This window comes from Rhincodon typus, chromosome 4, assembly GCF_021869965.1.
Source record: "Rhincodon typus isolate 14 chromosome 4, sRhiTyp1.1, whole genome shotgun sequence".
Classification (NCBI taxonomy): domain Eukaryota; kingdom Metazoa; phylum Chordata; class Chondrichthyes; order Orectolobiformes; family Rhincodontidae; genus Rhincodon; species Rhincodon typus.
This window is the reverse complement of record NC_063335.1, coordinates 101,376,275-101,395,620: the sequence shown is the minus strand read 5'-3', so window position 1 is coordinate 101,395,620 and position 19,346 is coordinate 101,376,275. Positions and strand designations below refer to the sequence as shown.

General features: G+C 37.6%; 1 protein-coding gene across 1 annotated transcript in view; it reads left to right on the top strand.

The window, feature by feature from the left end:
• The window catches only part of adgrb1a (adhesion G protein-coupled receptor B1a), a 618,149-nt gene that overhangs the window by 196,337 nt on the left and 402,466 nt on the right, over positions 1 to 19,346 (top strand). Inside the window, exon 4 of the mRNA XM_048596183.1 lies at positions 18,709 to 18,873. Coding sequence (XP_048452140.1) covers positions 18,709 to 18,873 — 165 coding nt within the window. The remainder of the gene's footprint in view (positions 1 to 18,708; positions 18,874 to 19,346) is intronic.

Below are 19,346 nucleotides of genomic sequence, written 5' to 3'. Positions count from 1 at the left end.
TTACTTGACTGGGTGCTCATGTAGGCCAGACGGCACAGCGTTGATAGAGGATCAAGACTTATGAATTAAGACACATGCAGCAGAATTTTGAATGATATCGGGTCGCAGAGCGAATGTAGGAGACCAGCCACGATGATGTTGAAACAATCAGATAAAATCATGACCAGTTCCTCAAATTTACCCCCATTTAGCCATTTTATGTCAATGAAACAGATGAAACAAGATACAATTTCTCCTGGTTTGAGATGTAGTTGCTCAGATCAAGTTGTTGGACCTTTTGAAGGATAGCCATTAGCATTGCTGAAGTACACAACCTCGTTTCAACCAGTTCTGAGAAATATTGATTCCATTTAAGGACATTACTACAATTTGCTTTTTCAGTTCTTGTCAGTAGTCTATTCAAGCAGCTATTAACTTTATTGAGAAATTGGAAAAAAAGTTGTGTACTTATAGTTGAGCTGTTTCTTTGCTACAGCTTTTAATGGGATAATAAAGCTGTGACCTTTGCAGGCAGCAGAAATCTGTTTAAGATAATAGTAATGCGTGTGTGTGTGTGTGTGTGTGTGTGTGTGTGTGTATGTGTGTGATAAAAGCAGCTCGCATTTGCCTAGCCAAATTCAAATAACCTGATACTAATTCAGTATATCCATGCCTGCCCTCAGGCACTCTAATTTTATGCAGATTACTTCTCAAAGTGAGATTTCATTTTCCCTTGGCATTGTACACAGTGAAGACCAAATGCAGTAATTGGCTCAAGCAGCATTGGTCAGTAAGGGATATACCTGGACCAGGATAGTGGAAGCGAGGGAGAAGATGAAAGCAAGTAGGATCAGGAAGAAAAGAGAGGAGAATATGAAAAGATGAAGGAGGGGAGGGAATTATACTCATTCATGAGATGTTGCAAGGCCAGAATTCCTTGTTTGTCTTTATTTGGCCTTGAAATGGCGAAGTGAGCTGCTTCCTTAGGTGCAACTGAGTGTCTTTCTAGGCCATTTCAGAGGTGGTTAAGATTCAACTGCATTGCTGTGAATCTTATGGACTACACCAGGTAAAGGTGGCAGGTTTATTCTCTTAATTGACATAAATAAACCAGTTGGGATTTGTCACCATTATTTACTGAAATTTAAATTCTCATGGTGGGATTTGAACATATGTCTCCAGATTGGCTCTGAAGACATGTCACTGGAGCAAAACGTTAACTCTGCTTTCTCTCCACAGATGCTGCCAGACCTGCTGTGTTTCTCCTGCAATTCCTGTGTTTTTCTCCAGATTGTTAGCTCAGCTGCTCTGAATGAATGACTCATCTAGCAATGCAGCAACCAACATATCACTAGTCGGTTTGAAAGAAGAAGAGAAGGAAGATGAAGAGGGAAAGGGGATGAGTAAGGACAAGGGTGAGGGGTCTTATGGAGGAGGAAGCAGTAGGAAATAAGATGTGTTGGAAAAACATCTGTCAAAAAAGTTTAGTCTTCCAATGTGGTTATTTCTTGTTGTGAATTACTTAATAAGACATTGACTAATGTACACAAACAAAACTAATAAATTATTCAGTCATTTTTTGTGATTTCAAATTAGGTTACACATGTAGAGAATGGGATTAAGTTCTGACTAAAACCATTTTGATCTGACAGAACAAAACCATACCAGATTACTACTATCAATTATATCAAGGAAGATTTTTTGAAAGAAACAACTGCAATCCATTATTCCGCTTGATTGCATTAGTCAGTGCTAGATTTTACATCAGTAATTATGCTGATATATTTCATCACAAACTTGAACTATAGGCCTTGATTGTTCTTCAATTACATTTGGGGTACAACATCATCATTGTGTTAAAAACCGAAACGTCATCCTCATAAACTGTAAGCAATCAGTCTGATCAGAAGTAGTTGATGGTCATTAAATGAGTCAACAGTTGGCATAATAGATAGATGCACATTGCCATGGACTATTTGAATTTGAACCTGAATCCTTTCTCATGCAAGTTCTCAATTCCATACATACACACAGGGCAAAATGTCAAGAGATTTGGGACAATGAGGAATACTTGATGGGTGAGTGAAATATTCATAGGATGGAGCAGGGAAAGTCTGGTTTTTATTTCATCTGTTATTACAAAGCAGAAGATCTTCTCTAGTGAAGTTGTTGTCCACATATCTAATATGGCTGCTCTACGCTCCTTTATTCATATACATGCATTCGCTCAATGCGTAAATATAGCACATATAGAAATGCATGTTATTAGTCTGCATATGATATTTATCTATGTTGTTCCTTCATATTTGTTTTGAGTGTTGAATCCTGAATAGGAAGTTTGGAATGGCGCAGGACAGAAATTTTACAAAATAAAAGTCTTGTCAATGATGGATGAGGAGCATTTATTTTTGTATCTTGGCTATAATGGTTACAAAAGCCATATAAATAAGCTTTATGGTTGCCTACTGTGATAAAGCATTGGTTTTCAGCTTTTAGAAAATCTTTGCAAAACACACATAGAGCAAATAAGAGTACAAATGGAGACTGCTTTTAACTTGTTCTCCAGCAAACTAGTAATCATCTTAAATTGCAGTGATATGGTGATTTTCATAAGGTTAGGAAAAGTGATGAGAAGACACATTTACTGTTTGTCACATTGTTAGGTTCAAAGATGCCCCCCAGAAGCTTGATTTTGGTATTTATTGTGTTGGTTGTGCAGCGTTAAAATTGCTAGTGTAAGATCTGTATGGGTTTATATGAGAAACTTTATGAAGCCATGTATGTTGAATTTAGGAAGTTGGTAAGACCCATCACTGGCAGGTAAGTACTAGCATGTGAGTTGTGTAAAGGTGATCCCAGTTCTGCCAACAACTGCCAATATAGGTTGAAACTGACTAATATTGATGACTCATATTACAATCATTACTGCATGAGTCATAGATTGATTTGCTTTCCTTACTCAGGTCATTACCAGTGCCCAACAGCAATATGCAGTTAAAGCAAAATAAATTCACCTCACCATGTCTTCAGCCTTGACTTTCAGCCAATCATATTTTGTTTTAAACCTAGCATGCAGGTCCAAAATGATTAGTGAAGTACTAACATACAAGCAAATTAAAAATATGCTTGAAGATCTTTTTACAGGAATCTGAAATGAATTGTCAAAGTGAGCAGATTCAATGCATAAATAAATTAGATTGAATAAAGCAATATTAATAAAATAACTAGGAAATGAAATGTTAGAACAATAAAAATAGAAGAAATTAAATAAGGAACAGAAGAGAAAAAGATTGGAAAGGAAGGTAAAGATTTAAAGTTTGTTGTTATTTACAATTACACTTAAAATGTACAGGATTAAGGTTATGGACATAGAATTACTCTGTGTATTGTAGTGCTTTTTTATTGAAACACAATGCAATGTTTCAACATCACTTAATGTGAAGTGAAAATGTTATTAAAAATGGCTGAACCAGGGAGACTGAAATTTCCCAGAGGTGCTGACATGCTAAGGTTCAGCAATACACTACGTACAAACTCTCTTGTGATTGAATGAGTACAGTGCAGGAACTTGTATTCTTTAACATAAGTCATGTCCTTTACTGTTAGACTCTCAGCACATGACTGAACCTTCTGTTTTGTCACCAGGTTAGGATGCTTGCTTGATTTCTAACTTGTGCATCTGCTGTGCAGCAGACCCTGAATGTGACCGTGGATAACCTTGTAGTGGCAAAGAAAGAACAATGAGACTGAAAATGACTACTTGATAGTATTGCATTAAAATGGCTTTGAAATATAAATTGTGTGGAAAGGATGGCAAAAAAGAACGTAGTCCTTTAAAGCCTGGGGTATGCCGGTTTGTTCTCATTAAAATATTTATGACTGCCGAACTTTGAAGTATTTATTTGAAAAGGCTGAAGGACGTTCAGCACTCTAAGGACGACAAGCATGATTAAAGTTTTTGGCCAGCAGCAAACTGATGCTATGGGGGTCTTTGTTTGCATTAAGTTTACACATATTTCGTTCTTTCAAAGGTGTCTGCACTAAGAGTAACTATTTATTGTTCAGAGTACTGGCAATGTCAATTATTATAATTCTAGCTTCAGATTTTGTCTCCCAGGCTGCCAACACATCTTTCTGCAAGTAAATTATGAGACGATGCTGTATTGTGGAAATTACTAAATTGCACAGTTATGTAATTGATTTTTAATACTGCAACTGAAAAGAGGCTAGTCAGTTAGGAGTTGCCAGTAGCAATTTGAATTCACTTTTCAAGAATGTGAATTATTGAGGCTAAAAAGAATGGGGAAAGTTTTGTACATTTTGTACCATAACAAGATGAAATATCCTCACAAAAGCTTTGTACTATTGACTTGCACACAGAACATTCCTATTGAAGTGTATGACTGAATTGCTTGATGATTTTTTTTTGTTGATCTGTTCAATAAAATGCCTTAACAAGGCAGTAGGCATCACAGGCCACTCTCAAAAAGGATGAAATTTAAAACAGCCCTGACTGAGTTAACTATCACCTCTGGTCTCAGCCTTACCCTCAATTTGGTAGATTTTGGCTGCTCTAATGCAAACAAATTCCATTTGGCAACTCCAAAGTGACCAGACTAGTCGTACAAATGCCAATTTGAGCCATCTCAATATGAAGAGGAAGATGATGACTGGATGTTGATAATGAGTGTGGCAAATACAAATGGAAAGTACAGCTCTGTGAATTTTAAAGGTGGTAAGAACTAGGGATTAGTCTTTTTCCTGTGTGATGGTCTTTCTTAATGTCGTTAGTTGCCTCCCAGAAAAATCTTAAAATAATAATTTCTGTGGAACTGCTCAAACTTTGTTCTGCTTGGTAAAATGCCTTGCAGTGATTTTATGGAACCTGTTCTCTCCGGAGTGATGATAAATTTGATTGCACCTTAACTTTCCATTTTCATCAAACTTATAGGATGTTTTGAATGAAAATCAAGGCAAAGTATGAACATTTGACTTGTATTTGGTTTTGTTTGCCAAGTGTTTACCTTGTCTTTCGGATTGATACAACAATGTCTGCACTGATGTTAATTAGAGAGAATAGATGTGTAGTAAAAACAGACAATGTTGGAGAAACTCAGCATGTCTGGCAGCATATGTGGAGAGAGAAAGAGTTAACATTTCGAGTCAATTACGGCTTTTCTTCATAACTGAAAGGTGTTGAAAAATAGACTTGTAATACTTTAAAATGTTTGTTTCAAATTTCAGAATTCACAGTATTTTATGTTTACTTAGTGGATGTGTGATTCCTGAATCGTACGCTATATACAAAGCCGGACTGTGATTCTGAGAATTTTAATAACCCTATGAAAAAAAATCTCGCATAATTATTTTGTTTACAAGCCATCATGTGGGTTAAATAAAAGACAGTTCATTCTACAACCTGGAGATAGCAAGAACTGCTGATGCTGGAGTCAGAGACAACACAGTGTGGAGCTGGAGGAACACAGCAGGCCAGGCAGCATTAGAGTTGCAGGAAAGTTGACGTTTTGGGTCGGGACCCTTCTTCAGAAATGGGGGGAGAGGCGATGTGAAGGAAGATGGAAAATAAATAGAGAGAGGAGGGTTGGGGTTGGGGAAAGGTAGGTGGGATGATGATAGGTCATTCGACAATCACCTGTTCAGTCTTGTTGGCAGAGCCAGCATGTTCTTTCTCCCTTCAGAACTGCCACTGGTTGTATGCTAATAAGGGTGCCTGGGGCAGCAGTTTCTTTAGCTCTGTTATTAGTTCATTTCTGTACTCTCATCAGGCACAAACTGCAGGATTGCTTCCTTCTAAGGAGCTTCCCATCTGCTATGTTGATTCTATCTACTTCAGAAATCAGAATGAGTTGAGCTTTTTTAATTAGACTCAATAAAACTTTTCTAACCATTTGTTTGCCTTTAAAAAAATTCACTGCATTAGATATTTGTATTTTCTCTTTATGCTCTCAGTGTGTATGTTTATTTTGAGGCCAGCTGTGTAATGAAATATGCATTCTCTGACAGCATGTCATTTTAGTTTCAATGTAACAATTGGTCATGATTAAACTGTAACAGAAATATAAGTAGGACTCCCAACCCATCCCTGCCGATTTGAATTAGTGAAAATATCACATTATCAGGCCATGTTTTACAGGCTAAGCTGTATGCTAATTTATTTGCTCATAAAACTATTCAAAGAAGAATAAACGTAATGACTGTGTCAGACTGATTTAACTTCTATGCTTGTATTGAAGGTAAAGAACAGAAATAGGTGATAAGGGTCGAATTTTACCAGCACTACCTGTTTCATGATTTGACTCCTTAAATCTTCACTCACCCTGTTTTTGGAGTTGGTTGTTTGCCATTTTTTTAAACCTCCACTCAACTACTTTAGGTTTGAAGTCGGAAATTTGCATCTTCTGGCTTGCTCGTACTCTGTGTCTCATCCCATGTTGACTTAAGTGTCTCTGGATTGCTGAGTTTAAGAAGTAGGTGAGTGGTAGGTTGAGTAAGTGGACGCCAGTATTGCCAATCACAGAGAAGGTTGTAATCTCTTGTCAGTTATCCTCCTCCTCTTCTTGGCTTGCAGCCTCTGGAGGAAAACATAATGATTGTTGGCATGTCAGTTGTGCAGTTCCGACATGAAAAAGTAAATCTTAAGCAGGAACTGTTAGTACATAAGGAAAGAATTATATGTTCGCCAACTCCCTGAAGGAAGATTGCCTTCCACATCTCCATCTTCAAATGCCATTACAGAACTGCTTCCAATGATTGACAATCCCCCTTTTCACGATGAGTTACTGTGTGCATTTATTTCTTCCCCTGCAGTCTCGAAATTCTGCAGTCATAATCTGTCAGGGTTCATGTGTAAGAATACTGGGTAAGAATAGATGGTAAAAATACAAGGTTTTAGGATGTAAGATTTGAGCAGGCTTACATGCATTGCAGAATGTGGGTTAGGTGGTATATCTGCTAGGTTAGAATATGGTATACTTAGACACAGGTTAGTGAAAATATCACATTATCAGACCATGTTTTACAGGCTAAGCTACGGTACTAATTTATTTGCTAATAAAACTAGCTTTTAAGTAATCTTAATCAACTCACAATTCACCTTACATTTGCAGTAAATAATAACATATAATAATGTTTTAAAATTCTTTCATGGAATTTGAACATCACTGGGAAGGCCAAATTTTTTGCCCTTTCCTAATTGCCTTTGAGAAGGTGGCACTGAGCTGCTGAGCCCATCTAGTGCAAGTTGACTTTCAGCACTATTAGAAAGGGAGCTTTGCTTTGATTCCAAGTCAGGATGGTGGTGGCTTGGAGGGAATCTTGCAGGTGGTTGTGTTCCTATGTATCTGCTGCCTTTGTCCTTCTAGGTGGTACAGGTCATGGAGATTGAAATGTAACATTTGCAAGTTGCTGTAATATACTTGTATATGATACAGACTGCTGCTTGTCGAGGTGGTAAATATTTCAGACGGTGGGATGTGGTGTTGATCAAACAGGGCCCTTTGTACTGGATGACATTGAGATTATTGAGTGTTGTTGCATCTGCACTTATTTAAGCTACTGGTATATTCCATCACAGTCCTGATTTGAAACTTGGAGACAGTGGACAGTCTTTAGGAGACAGTATCTCTAAAGATATCCCAGTCTTTGACCTGTTGCCACACTTCTAACACTGTAACAAAATATTTAAGAATTATTTAGATGTACATGTGCAATGCTAAGGCATACAAGATTAGGGCAAAGTGCTGGAAAATGGGATTGTAACAGCTAGGTGGGTGTTTTTGACCAGTGCACACTCAATGGGCTGAGAAAATTTCTTTTTCTTGTAGACATCTATAAGAGTGCAAACTGTTTCTCACTGTCTTTTATCATCCAAATGATGCACACTGCTGCATTAATTGAATTTTTCCTCAATGTTTCAGCAATAACTTTGCTGTATCTACTGTATCTAATAGAAAAGTGCTTCAGCAACATTGTAAAATAAATCTTTTATATCTCTCACAATTGCTATTAAAAAGCATCTCTCCAGAGTCTTTCATCTCTTTCAATGGACTGAATGCTGTAAAAATGATACTGTTCCCTCCCTTCTGAATTTCCACTGGTATATCATGAAACCAAATGTTCAGAGTTATTAAGTCCAGAGGCATTGAAATAAGCAAGAAATATCTTTGATCCCCATGTGCAATATTTAGTTACAACTGACTTATTGTGAACTACAACTTTCCAGGCATTAAGTAAATACTCTTGTGAGTTCAGGTGCCTGAGGTCATTGGGAAATTTGCCTTGAATGATGAATCAGTGGAACATAAATATGATTAAGAATGGGAAAAAAATGTGCTTTACCAAGTGAATTTATCTTCCTTTGAAAACAGCACTGATTTAAGCTACATAAACATGTTCTCAAGGATGTGCTGCTTACTGACAACATTGTACTTGTGAGTGCTTATGTGTGTGTGAATGAAATGGTGCAATTTAGAACCAATCAATAGTTCTTTGGTACTTATGGTTTGTGTGTTGAGTGATAGAGCACATCCACTTTGAAATAAGAAAATTTCAGTACAGTTCTGCGGCTTAATCAATCAAGATATATGACAGTGTTATATAATGAAAATTTTATATGTCAAAAATCATAGTTGCTTCTGTGTTATGATCCCTGTAGAGACTAGTTTCCTAAAAAAAAAGTGGAATTTCCCAACAAACAATAAAAAGATTTGCAAGCTAATTGTTCTTTACTGTAACAAATGAAATTAAGTCTACATAGACTAAACATTACTTAAGAAGCAACTAATATGCCAACCCATAAACAAATAAATTCATCCAAATTAGTTTTTAACGCTTATGCACATCACAATATCCATCAGCATATTTGTAACTTTGTTGTTTGTCCTGGTTTTCCAGCAGACCACCTCCATCCCGCAATACTAACGCAATTCTGCCATTGTACATTGAATGTCTTTTCACTCTTTTTACTGAGTATCATTGCTTGCACATACTAACCTGCAGCTGACAGGCTCACTCTGGCTCTTTGGCTCTTGAATCAGCAGATCTCCTGTCTATTCCATTTTCTTCTTTCTGAAAAAGAAAACCAACTCTAGCAAGCACTCTGCTGTTCTGAAAACAGAAAATGCTGGAGAAACTCAGCAGTTCTGGGGGCATTTGTCGAGAGAAAACTGAGTTAATGTTTCGAGTCCAGTGACCCATCGGAATGACCAGATTCACCTCCCATTCTTCTAAACTCCAATAAGTGGAGTCTCAGCCTGTTTAGTCTTTGTTGATAAGACAATCCCTCCATAGCAGGGATCATCCTAGAGGCACTACATTGGTAAAAACTATGTCGTCAAACTATCTGAATTCCCCTTGCCTTCTCTGGAATTTAATATGATTTCCACTTAACAATAAGATAGAGGTCAAAAACTGCCTTATTGTACAAAGCAAACTTTATGCTTAATTTTTGTGGAATAATGGGAGGGAAGTATTTCTTTGGAAAGCAGTAAAAATATGAGTGGTTAGAATTTCTGAAGAGCCCCATTGATTGTCATTAACACAATTTGTTACACCTCACTGGGTTAATGCTAGAAAGCAAGTTCTTCTATTCGTCGCAAAAGTTAACAAGTACACAAAGTTCCCAATATACGTGTCAGGTAAACTCAATTTAAGAGAAAACATGCACCAGGTTTCTGTACTTAACAAGAACTATAATTTGTTACAATTTAATAAACCCTAACTGCAGGTAAACAACTCTGACCCGTCAACATATTGCTGTACTGGTTAAAATTCTAAACCACCATACACGCACATATACTCACACAGAAACACAGACAAAAAAAGAAAATTGTTGCTTTGGTAGAAGGGGAGAAGGTACTGGAAAGTAATTCAAATGCCCCAGTCCACAGGATTCACTGAAACAATTTGCTTGCCAGATTTTCTATTTTTCAATTTCTTTTCTTGAGGTTTGTTTCACTTCTTTGCACGAGGTATTTGGCACAATAACTGCAAAGTCTCTCAGTTACTGGTTAAAGGCTACACCTTATTACAATTGGTAAGGGAACATAAATTGGCTTTCTTCAGGCTTTAAGTATTTCACTGGAAGGAAAGACATACCAACTGTCCTTTGCAACAAGGCAAAGGCTTTTGCCAGTATCTTTCACACACAGAAGCTGCTCAGCTCCCTAGAAACCAATCAGATAATGTTTTCAGGCTGATGGCCTTTGTCATCACAACTAGTCACAATTCCAGAACCAGTCAGCAACCTGTTGCTGGCCAAATCTCACTTTGTACATATCCCAGTGCCAGCCCATCTACAATGAGCCTCCCTCACAGTCTGAACAAAGGAACAGTATAAAGATCACTTAAAATGTGTCTGGTAACTTGCTTTTTAAAAGTGCAGAAATTCCATCCACAATCTTTGGTTATAAAACATTTTTTATTACCTTTCAATCCATAATCAACAGAGAAGAAAAATAAAGAGAAATGCTGTCCTTGCAAATTATTTGGTAGTCTTCTGCCAAACTTATGGTGGGAAACCCCACATGGAAATGACTGTTGTACGTGTCTTTAGGGTATCTGTATTGCAACCCTGGCTGATCATTTATTATAGCTTCAGTGGAAAAGCACTGAAAATCCTAGGAAAGCCACAGGAACACCTTTCTGGATTTGTTGCTGCGGATTTGTGAATGGTAATGTCATTGAATGTCAAAATGAGATGATTAGATTGGTTATGTTGGAGATGGTCATTGCCTGTTACCTGTGGAGCAAGAATGTTACGTGATCCTTATGTGCCCCTGCTGAATGTTGTCCAGGCCTTGCAGCACATGGATACAGAGTGCTCCGAATATCTTAGAAGTTATGAATGATATTGAAAACAGTGCAATCATGAGAGAACATCTTCATTTCTGACATCATGATTGTGGAATGTCTTTAATAAAGCAGTTGGTTGGGCTCAGGAGTCCACCCTGAGGAACTGCATTGTTATCCGAAGGCTGAGAGGATCTCTTTCCAATTACCACAACCATCTTTCTTTGTGCTAGGTATGACTCCCAATAGTGGAGAATATTTCTCCTGATTCCTATTGCTTTCAATTTTGCCAATGCTTCATAGTACCGCACTCAGTCCAATGCTGCATTAAAGCCAAGGACAGCCATTCTCACCTCAAAGGGATCTCATGACTGTTTTGGCAAAATAACAGAAAAGTGAACCTCTGCCAAAATTGACAACTTTGACTCGGCAACTTGAGTAATGACAGCTTGCCATGAGCATCCTTTCACACTTCTACCCTAGAAATATTTAAAATACTTGAGGAGCAGCGTACTGTGTAATTATTCAGGAAACAAAGCAGTGGTAATTCACAGGTACCTGACTAGACCATTTAGTTTTTTTAGCAACCGGTATTTTTCTAAATCCCACTTTGGATCAGATAAGTTACAAAACATGGAAAAATAAACCCATGATTTTTAGGCCTTTTTTGAAATATAATGTCTTAAATTGAAGAGTTCCTTACATTTCTTCAGAGTTTTCTGACAGACCACTCTGTGAATCCAATCAAATCTAAAGCACAGAATTCACTCACAATATGTTGACTGAGAATAATTTTGGCACAGCAAATGCCATTTCTGATATTTGTGGCATTTACTGAAGTGAATCTCAAATGGTTGATAAATTGTTACTTGAATGCTTGCGATTGCAAGTCAGTCCCTCTAACTTAATGAATATTATTAGTTTAATATGTGGAATTATCTTACACATGAAATGGAAATTTTCGATTATTTTTTGAACTTTGAGGTTTCTCTACTTCCATGACAGTACTATCTTGTGATTAATACATTTTATATATTAAAAAAAAAACAAACTGGATAAGAATCTGTTTAGAAATGAGATTCACACTTAAAAGGCCCAGAAGACATCACTGATTGCTTGGAGACAATGATGATTCTCAAGCTGGTGGGATGTTGAAAACAGGTCAGTGAAAGCCACCAGCAAGTAGGTAAAATATATCATCTAAGATGACATTTTCGTGTGTTTTATATTTTATTTGAGGCATTTCATTGGAGAATTTACAGCTGTGTTCCTCAGGTGAACAAATTATTCAGGTAGTTCTTGCAATCAGGGTCATCTGAAAGAATATTCTCTCAGTGAAAGACATTTTATCTTTTCATGCTCCTATTGATGTTAGCAATTAATAGTCAAGCTTATTCAGAGAAATAAATTGATTTATTAGATTTTCTGCTAGCTAGCTACTTGTTCAAATGGCCATTAATGACTTGAAAATTGCAAGGCTAGATTTCTAACATAGAATGTGTATAAATCCTGGTAAAAGATAATGATATGCTTCAAAAAATTTTCTTTCTCGACTCTTTTTAAATTGTCGTGTCAAGTCTTTTCTTCCTGTTATATTGATTTTTAGTAACACAGAAAATCTTTATGGATGTGATTACTTTGACTGCAGAAGCAAAAAGGAGAACTAAGTGGAAAAATATTATGAAATATCCCACATGCTTTAAAATGTAAAAGATTGACAATGATTGAGCATGGACTATAAGACCATCTCAGATTTTCATTTGAATCTCTTCTTATCATCAAAAAAGGCTGTGTTTCAGTCTGTTTTGAAGGCCTAGCCACATGCTGTTGATTTGATTTCAAAAATAAATGTGTACAACTGAAAATGCCTCTAACAAGGATAGGTAATTTTGAAAATTTTATATGGGTGTGCCACTCTATAAATGGCAATGGTAAACAATTCACATTCCTGGGTCAGCAAGTAATAATCACGACCCCACTGAGATTTCTTTTGCATTTGCTTATGGTATCGCAACCACACCAGATGTACTTTCAGAGCAGTTCACAAACTGTGAATTTGTAATCCTCATTTAGCCACTTTTCATCTTTGAATGCTTTTGAGAAAGAACAAAGTATTCTTTGAAAAAGTATTCTTTGATAAAGAACCAAGGGCAAAGTTTTATTCTTAAACAAAGCTTAATTTATTGGAACCTACAAAATTTATTTCACATTTATTCAAGTAAGAGTGACCATGTTATTATCTAAAATGTATGTACAAGATTTAAAGTAATGACACAATGCTTATAGAGGTGCAAGGGTGATCACTCTCGAGGATCGTTGCATGACTGGCTTTCATGAAGATTTCTCTTCCCAAAGTGAGTTAAAAACTTGAATCTATATTCAGCAGCTGTGATGGCCTCTGTAAATGAATACTCAGTATTTGTCTGCGTAGCAATACTCAAGCAAGTCATCAGAATTTTGGAGAGACACATAAAGTTTCATATTAGGCTGTAGTTAGAGCACTTGCAGATTGTCTTTTTACAGAGCATCAGTATATTTCTGAATGCTTTCTTCCTTGTTCTGCTTTTGGCTGAGAACCCTGTCTCTGAAGGTGTTTCTTAGAGTTGTTCTTGTTATCTGCACAAAATGGTCATTCACAGCCTATCTTATATCATTCAAAACTTAAGATAGTTGCTATCCCAAACTGTCACAATACACTTTCATATTAGGCATTGGGTTAGCCCTGGGCAAAGACCCATTAATTGTCTTGTAGTCAATGTGATTAAATATTTTAAAGGCCTCAGCCATTGGCTTGGATCGCTCATGTAGTCAGATTTTGGTAAAATAGGAAGAGCTATTCATGCCTTTAGTAGAAGTTTTGCCAAGGAGCTTCAACTTACAGAAATGTTCATTGAACTTTAAAATACCTCTTCCTTGGTTGAGTACTGCCATGGGAGATGGTGGAATTTGAATTCAATAAAAATTTGGAATTTACAGTCCAACAATGCTCATGAAACCATTGTTGGATGTCAGAAAAGTCCATCTGGTTCATTAGGGAAGGAAACTGCTTTTCTTATCTGGTCTGACCTACATGTGACTTCAGACCAACAGTGATGTGGTTGACTCTTAACTGCTGTCAAAGCAATTAGGGGTGGGTAATAAATGCTGACTTTGACAGCACCGCCCACATCTCACAAATTATGTTTTACAAAAGTTCAGTCTATTTCTAATGCCAGTTGAAATCCACAAGGGTAAAACGGTGGTGTTTGTTGTGAGAGCCACTTTGTACAGTTCTTTGTCCATTGACCAATCATATAATGTATAATTGCACAGTCATGGCAATAAGACATGTTTGTTGCTGACAAGGGCATCTTTTTCCATGGAGAAAGCCACTTAATAACATTCCACTGTCACCACCCTTCCCACATCCACCCACACCTCCAGTCCCGTTTAACCCACACAATCATACTTCTGATGTGGGAATTAAAAATTGGAACTCATAGTCACGGTAAGGTTAAAGTCTTTTAGATAGGTTTAGCAACATTTCTTGACTTTTGTATGACCCTGTTCATAAATTCCAACGAGAATTCAGGATTCACTAAGATATATCTTACAGCCATGGGCCATGGCTTTGCCAGATAATTGTGCTACTTGATAAATCAAACTCTTCTTTGACCCTGGCTGTATGCAATATCCAGGCAGTAACATCCAAAACCCACACAAGCACGACAAACAACTGGAGAGGTGGACTGCTCATCCAGAGACCCAATTAATGTTATTTTCTAGGGACCTGGTTCAAATCCCACCATGGCAGATAGTGGAATTTGATTTGTGGATAGTGGAATTGAGAGACTAATGATGATTATTAAACGATTGTCAAGAAAACCCATCTGATTAACTAATTTCCTTCAGTAAATTAGCAGTAACCAATTCACCCACAGTAATGTAACATTTCTGTACACTCAAGTTAATACTGAGATTATACTTTGCATTGTGTGATAAATATTTTCTCATTTTCAGTTTAAATTAACCACACTTACAGAACCCATCACGAAGCACGTTACAAGGGATCCATGTAACACAGACACTGGAAGTCTGAAAGATAAACAGGAAATACTGGAAATATCCAAAGGCCGAGCAGCATTTGTGAAGAGTGAAACAAAGTTTCATGTTCATAATTTTAATTAAATAATCATAGAATCCCTACAGAGAAGATAGAGACTATTTGGTCTGTCAAGTCTGCACTGACCCTCCAAAGAGTATCCCTCAACAGACCAGCTCCTCATCCTGTTCCCATGACCCTGCATTTCCCATGCCTAATCGACCTAGCCTGCACATCCCTGGACATTATTGGCAATTTACTATAGCCAATCCACCTAACCTGCACATCTTTGGACTGTGGGAGGAAACCGGAGCACCCAGAGGAAACCCATGCAGACATGGGTAGAACATGCAAACTCCACACAGCACCCAAGGCTGGAATCTATCCTGGATCTGTGGTGTTGTGAGGCAGCAATACTAACTTGTGCTAATATTGGTTACAATTTACAGTGAATTGGCCTCTCTTTCCCTCTGCACAGAGGTCACCAGATGTGCTAAGCATTTCCAACGTTTGCTCTTTTGCCCCCAAAAAGGAATGTAGTCTTCTTGTGAGCTTCTCATTCTGCTTCAGCAAGAAACCCATCAGCAACTGCCAGAGATCTCACCTGGCACAAATTTAGGTATGAATTTCCTGGAAAATAATTGAAGTATGAAATAAACGAATAAGTTTGCTGAGCAAGAAAAAGATGAATTACTGAGTGTTACTATTTCTGAGGAAGTATTCGAGGTAGATGTAAAGGTTGCACCATGTCCTTATTCTCCACTGTGCCTAACATTCCAGTTGCCCACATCTCATTGTATTTGCAAATACTACTCCTGTCTCTTTGGCCAACTCTGCTACCTTGATGTGAGGGTGACTACCATAGAGCTGAACAGTGAAGTGAGATTGTGACTAAGGGTGGACTACATCACCCAGGATTCACTCTGGCTTTCAAAATACACGGTCATATAGACTCAAGCTCTCACTCCAGGGCAGTCATATCTCAGGCACAGGAACATAATGACTACCCTCTCGTTATGGAGAAGTACTTGACCTAAGGGATGGTTCATTGAGAGAGATATGATGCTGCTCGTAAATGCAAAGGCAAAATTGTGAGCCCAGGTTTCCTGAAGATCTTTGTGTATGTCCTCTCCTGGGTCTAGCCAGTGAATCACCTCTTCAAACGCTCACACACATGTGGTATGTAAATACACAGTGCTTTTGGGAGGGAGTTCCAGCGCTTTATTTGATATTCAGAATGGTGTATAATTAATAAGGAGGCTTGAAGGTGATAGTGTTCCCGTGTGCTTACTGACCTTGTTCATGAAGGTGGTTGAGATTGGAAGTTTAAAAGACGTTGCCGTTAGATTTTTGGTGAGTTGCTGAGTGGAATCTTGTAGATATTACATACTGCTGCTTCAACCTGGTATTGGAAGGAATGCAGACTTAAGCCGTTGATGAATTGCCAATCAAGTGGGTCGCTATTTTGTCAAGATCCTCAAGTGTGGTTGGAGCTGCATCCCTCTAGTCGTGTAGAGGGTACTTCACCACACTCATGATTTCTGTCTTATAGGTGATGAACAGGCTTGGAACATAAGGGAATGAATTAAATTCTGCATAATTCCTAATCTTTGACTTGTTCATATATTTAATTATTCATATAGCTAGCCTATTTCAGTTTCTGGCCATTAGTAATCCTTTGGGAGATTCAGTAATAATAATATAATTGTATATCGAAACATAGGTAGTCATGTTGTCTCTTGTTGGAGATGGGCATTGCTGGGCACCAATGAGTGTGTTGCTTCCACTTAACAACTAAAAGCCGAAGCGTGAATGTTGTGCAAGTCTTGCTACCTGCTGAAGTAGACTGCTTCATTACTTGAAGAGTTTCGAATGCTGAGAGTTGTACTGTTAGTGACAGTTTCTCTGAAAGAATTCAAAGTGCAAAGGGTTTAATTGAACCTTTGTTGCTTAAAATTAACTTTCCACCTCCTGCTACTCTGAGTAATTGGCCATTACTCCCACTCTCTGTTTTCTACCGTGAAGCCACTAGCAATCCATTTTGCCACTTATGCCTGGCTCCATCCTCTCTAAACTTCTTCATTAGTGTGTTGTGCGGCACCTAAACAAAAGCTTTTTTTGAATGAAACTTCAGCTAAATACATCACTTTTCTGCTTAAGTATCACATCATATTTATCCAACGTGTCTATTTTCAAAACAATATCTGGGGGTGGGGGCAAACTGTTTCTGCGATGGAAAAAGCCAAAACCATGAAAACACCAAGAAGAGTCTATCTGAGTAAAAACACCATTTGAACTATTGAGCGAGGTTATTCAATGCAGGTGTTCAAAGGACCACGAAGCAACTTCAAGGAACAGGCCAAATTTTACTTGTTAATTCTCAATTGGAATGGTTTCCTTGGCAAGAACAAACTACTGTGGAAAATATTGAAATAAAAGCAAAAAAGTATTGGAAATACTGAGCAGGTCTGCAACATCTGTGGATATATCTGTTTCTCTGTCCTTGAAACATTAAGAATCAGCAAATTTCCTTAAACTTAGAGCAGAAGGGAATAAGCAACTCAGAAAAGTAAAAGTTTAAACCGCTTTCAATAAAGGAATTAGGTTGCAGTTGATCAATTGACCCCCTGCTCTTTTTATCATTGCAGTTTAAATCAAATTCATTCATTATCACAGAATTCTTCACACCGCACCAAGTGGAGCCATTTCCTGTTACTTCTATGAATCAATAATAACTTTCCAAGCTAAATATAGATCTTCTTTTGAAACCACGCGATTTGTATGTTGAGACATGGTTTTCACATAGCCACTAGCAAGCTCAGTATAAAGCATAATCTATTCCTTGTGCTGGAGGTGAAACCACATTACTCAGTAGTTTACTGATATGCTGTAGCCAGATTTTTGACCTGTTTGCTGTTGTGCCAAATTCGACTTTTGAAATTTACAAGTTTTCTCGATCTGCCAGTTGGCCTTTTGCCATCTTGTGGATAATCTGAAGGCTTCCTGCTACTCAGCCAATCCAGTGCATAAGATGCAAATACCAGACTTAAAAGCTGATGATCTTCTTTGAACATTCAATGACAAGAATTTACAACTGAGTTGTGCTGTCAGGATCAGCACATAATCAATTACCTGCTCATTGAATGGACGACTGACATACTGATTGGACTTTAATAGAATGGATCAGAGATGTCTAATTTGGAAAGGCTGCCAATGTTGTGATAGGTAAAAATTAGGACACTGTTGTTGTTCTGCCACCGAATGTTACTTGCACATCAAGACATCTAGATAAATGAACAAGATGTCACCACTGCATCAATACGTTTTCTCTACTTTAACTATATTAGATTCTTGGAAACTGACCATGGAAATGTGACTGGAGTTCCAGTTTCAGAACCTGAGGTATAATTTTGAGAATGATGATAGTACACAGCTCACAAGATTTTTGTTTGATGTAAGCCTTTGATTTTTTTTTTAAACTGGAATTCTCCATTGGCATGAAAAATTCTCCAACCTTTTTCATATTGACCATAGCTATAATTATTCTTGCAAACACTTTTTATAGCATGGTGCTTTCCTGTTTCTTTATCCCTCTCTTAATTGTTCGCAAGAATGCTGTGACTTTTTTTATTTGCTTTCGCTCATTTTAACATCTTTGTTTAATCCTCATTTGCTTAGTCTTTTCACGTTGTACATCACTTTCTTTTCAAAACTATTTTGTTGACTTGCTTTATGTCAAGATCTGTTTGGTATCATTCATTGTGAAGATCAAATAATAAGAAGACACCGCAGCAACAAAGCCGTAACTGAGTAACAATCAAATGAATCTTCTTTTTCAGGCGACCCTGCAGCAGAGGAATGGTCCCCATGGACTGTCTGTTCTTCGACTTGTGGGCAGGGTACACAGACCCGGATGAGATCCTGTGTATCATCTCCATATGGCACCTCGTGTAGTGGACCTCTGCGAGAAATGAGACTATGCAACAATTCAGCAGTGTGTCCAGGTTTGCTTGAACTAATGGAAACACTTGTTGTTGCTGTGCATTACCTTCACTTATTTATCCCAGCTCTCTGACCTTCCTAATTTCAGTCTATGCTTGTGATTTTTCAAGGTATTTGACCTTGACAGTGCTGGGAAATGGCGAGTGATGGCATCAAAACTCCAAAGTCATGAATGACATTGGTCTGATGCAATGCCGATGTCCTTTACCATTGACCTGACAATATGCACTAAACTCAAACTCATTACCGAAGGTACCAATATGACATTTCTATTCCCTGGACCTTTAGATCTTCTAAACAAGAGAAGAAAGATTCTTGATTTATGTTCATTTATTTACAAGTGTGTTGTAGACTTCTTCTGTCAATGCAGGGTTAAAACATGACAAACACACTTTGCTTAGGACTCGTAGTAGATGTGAGGAAAAGGATACCTTCGTCTTCTCTTTCTGACTTTAATCTTGATTCCAGAAGTATG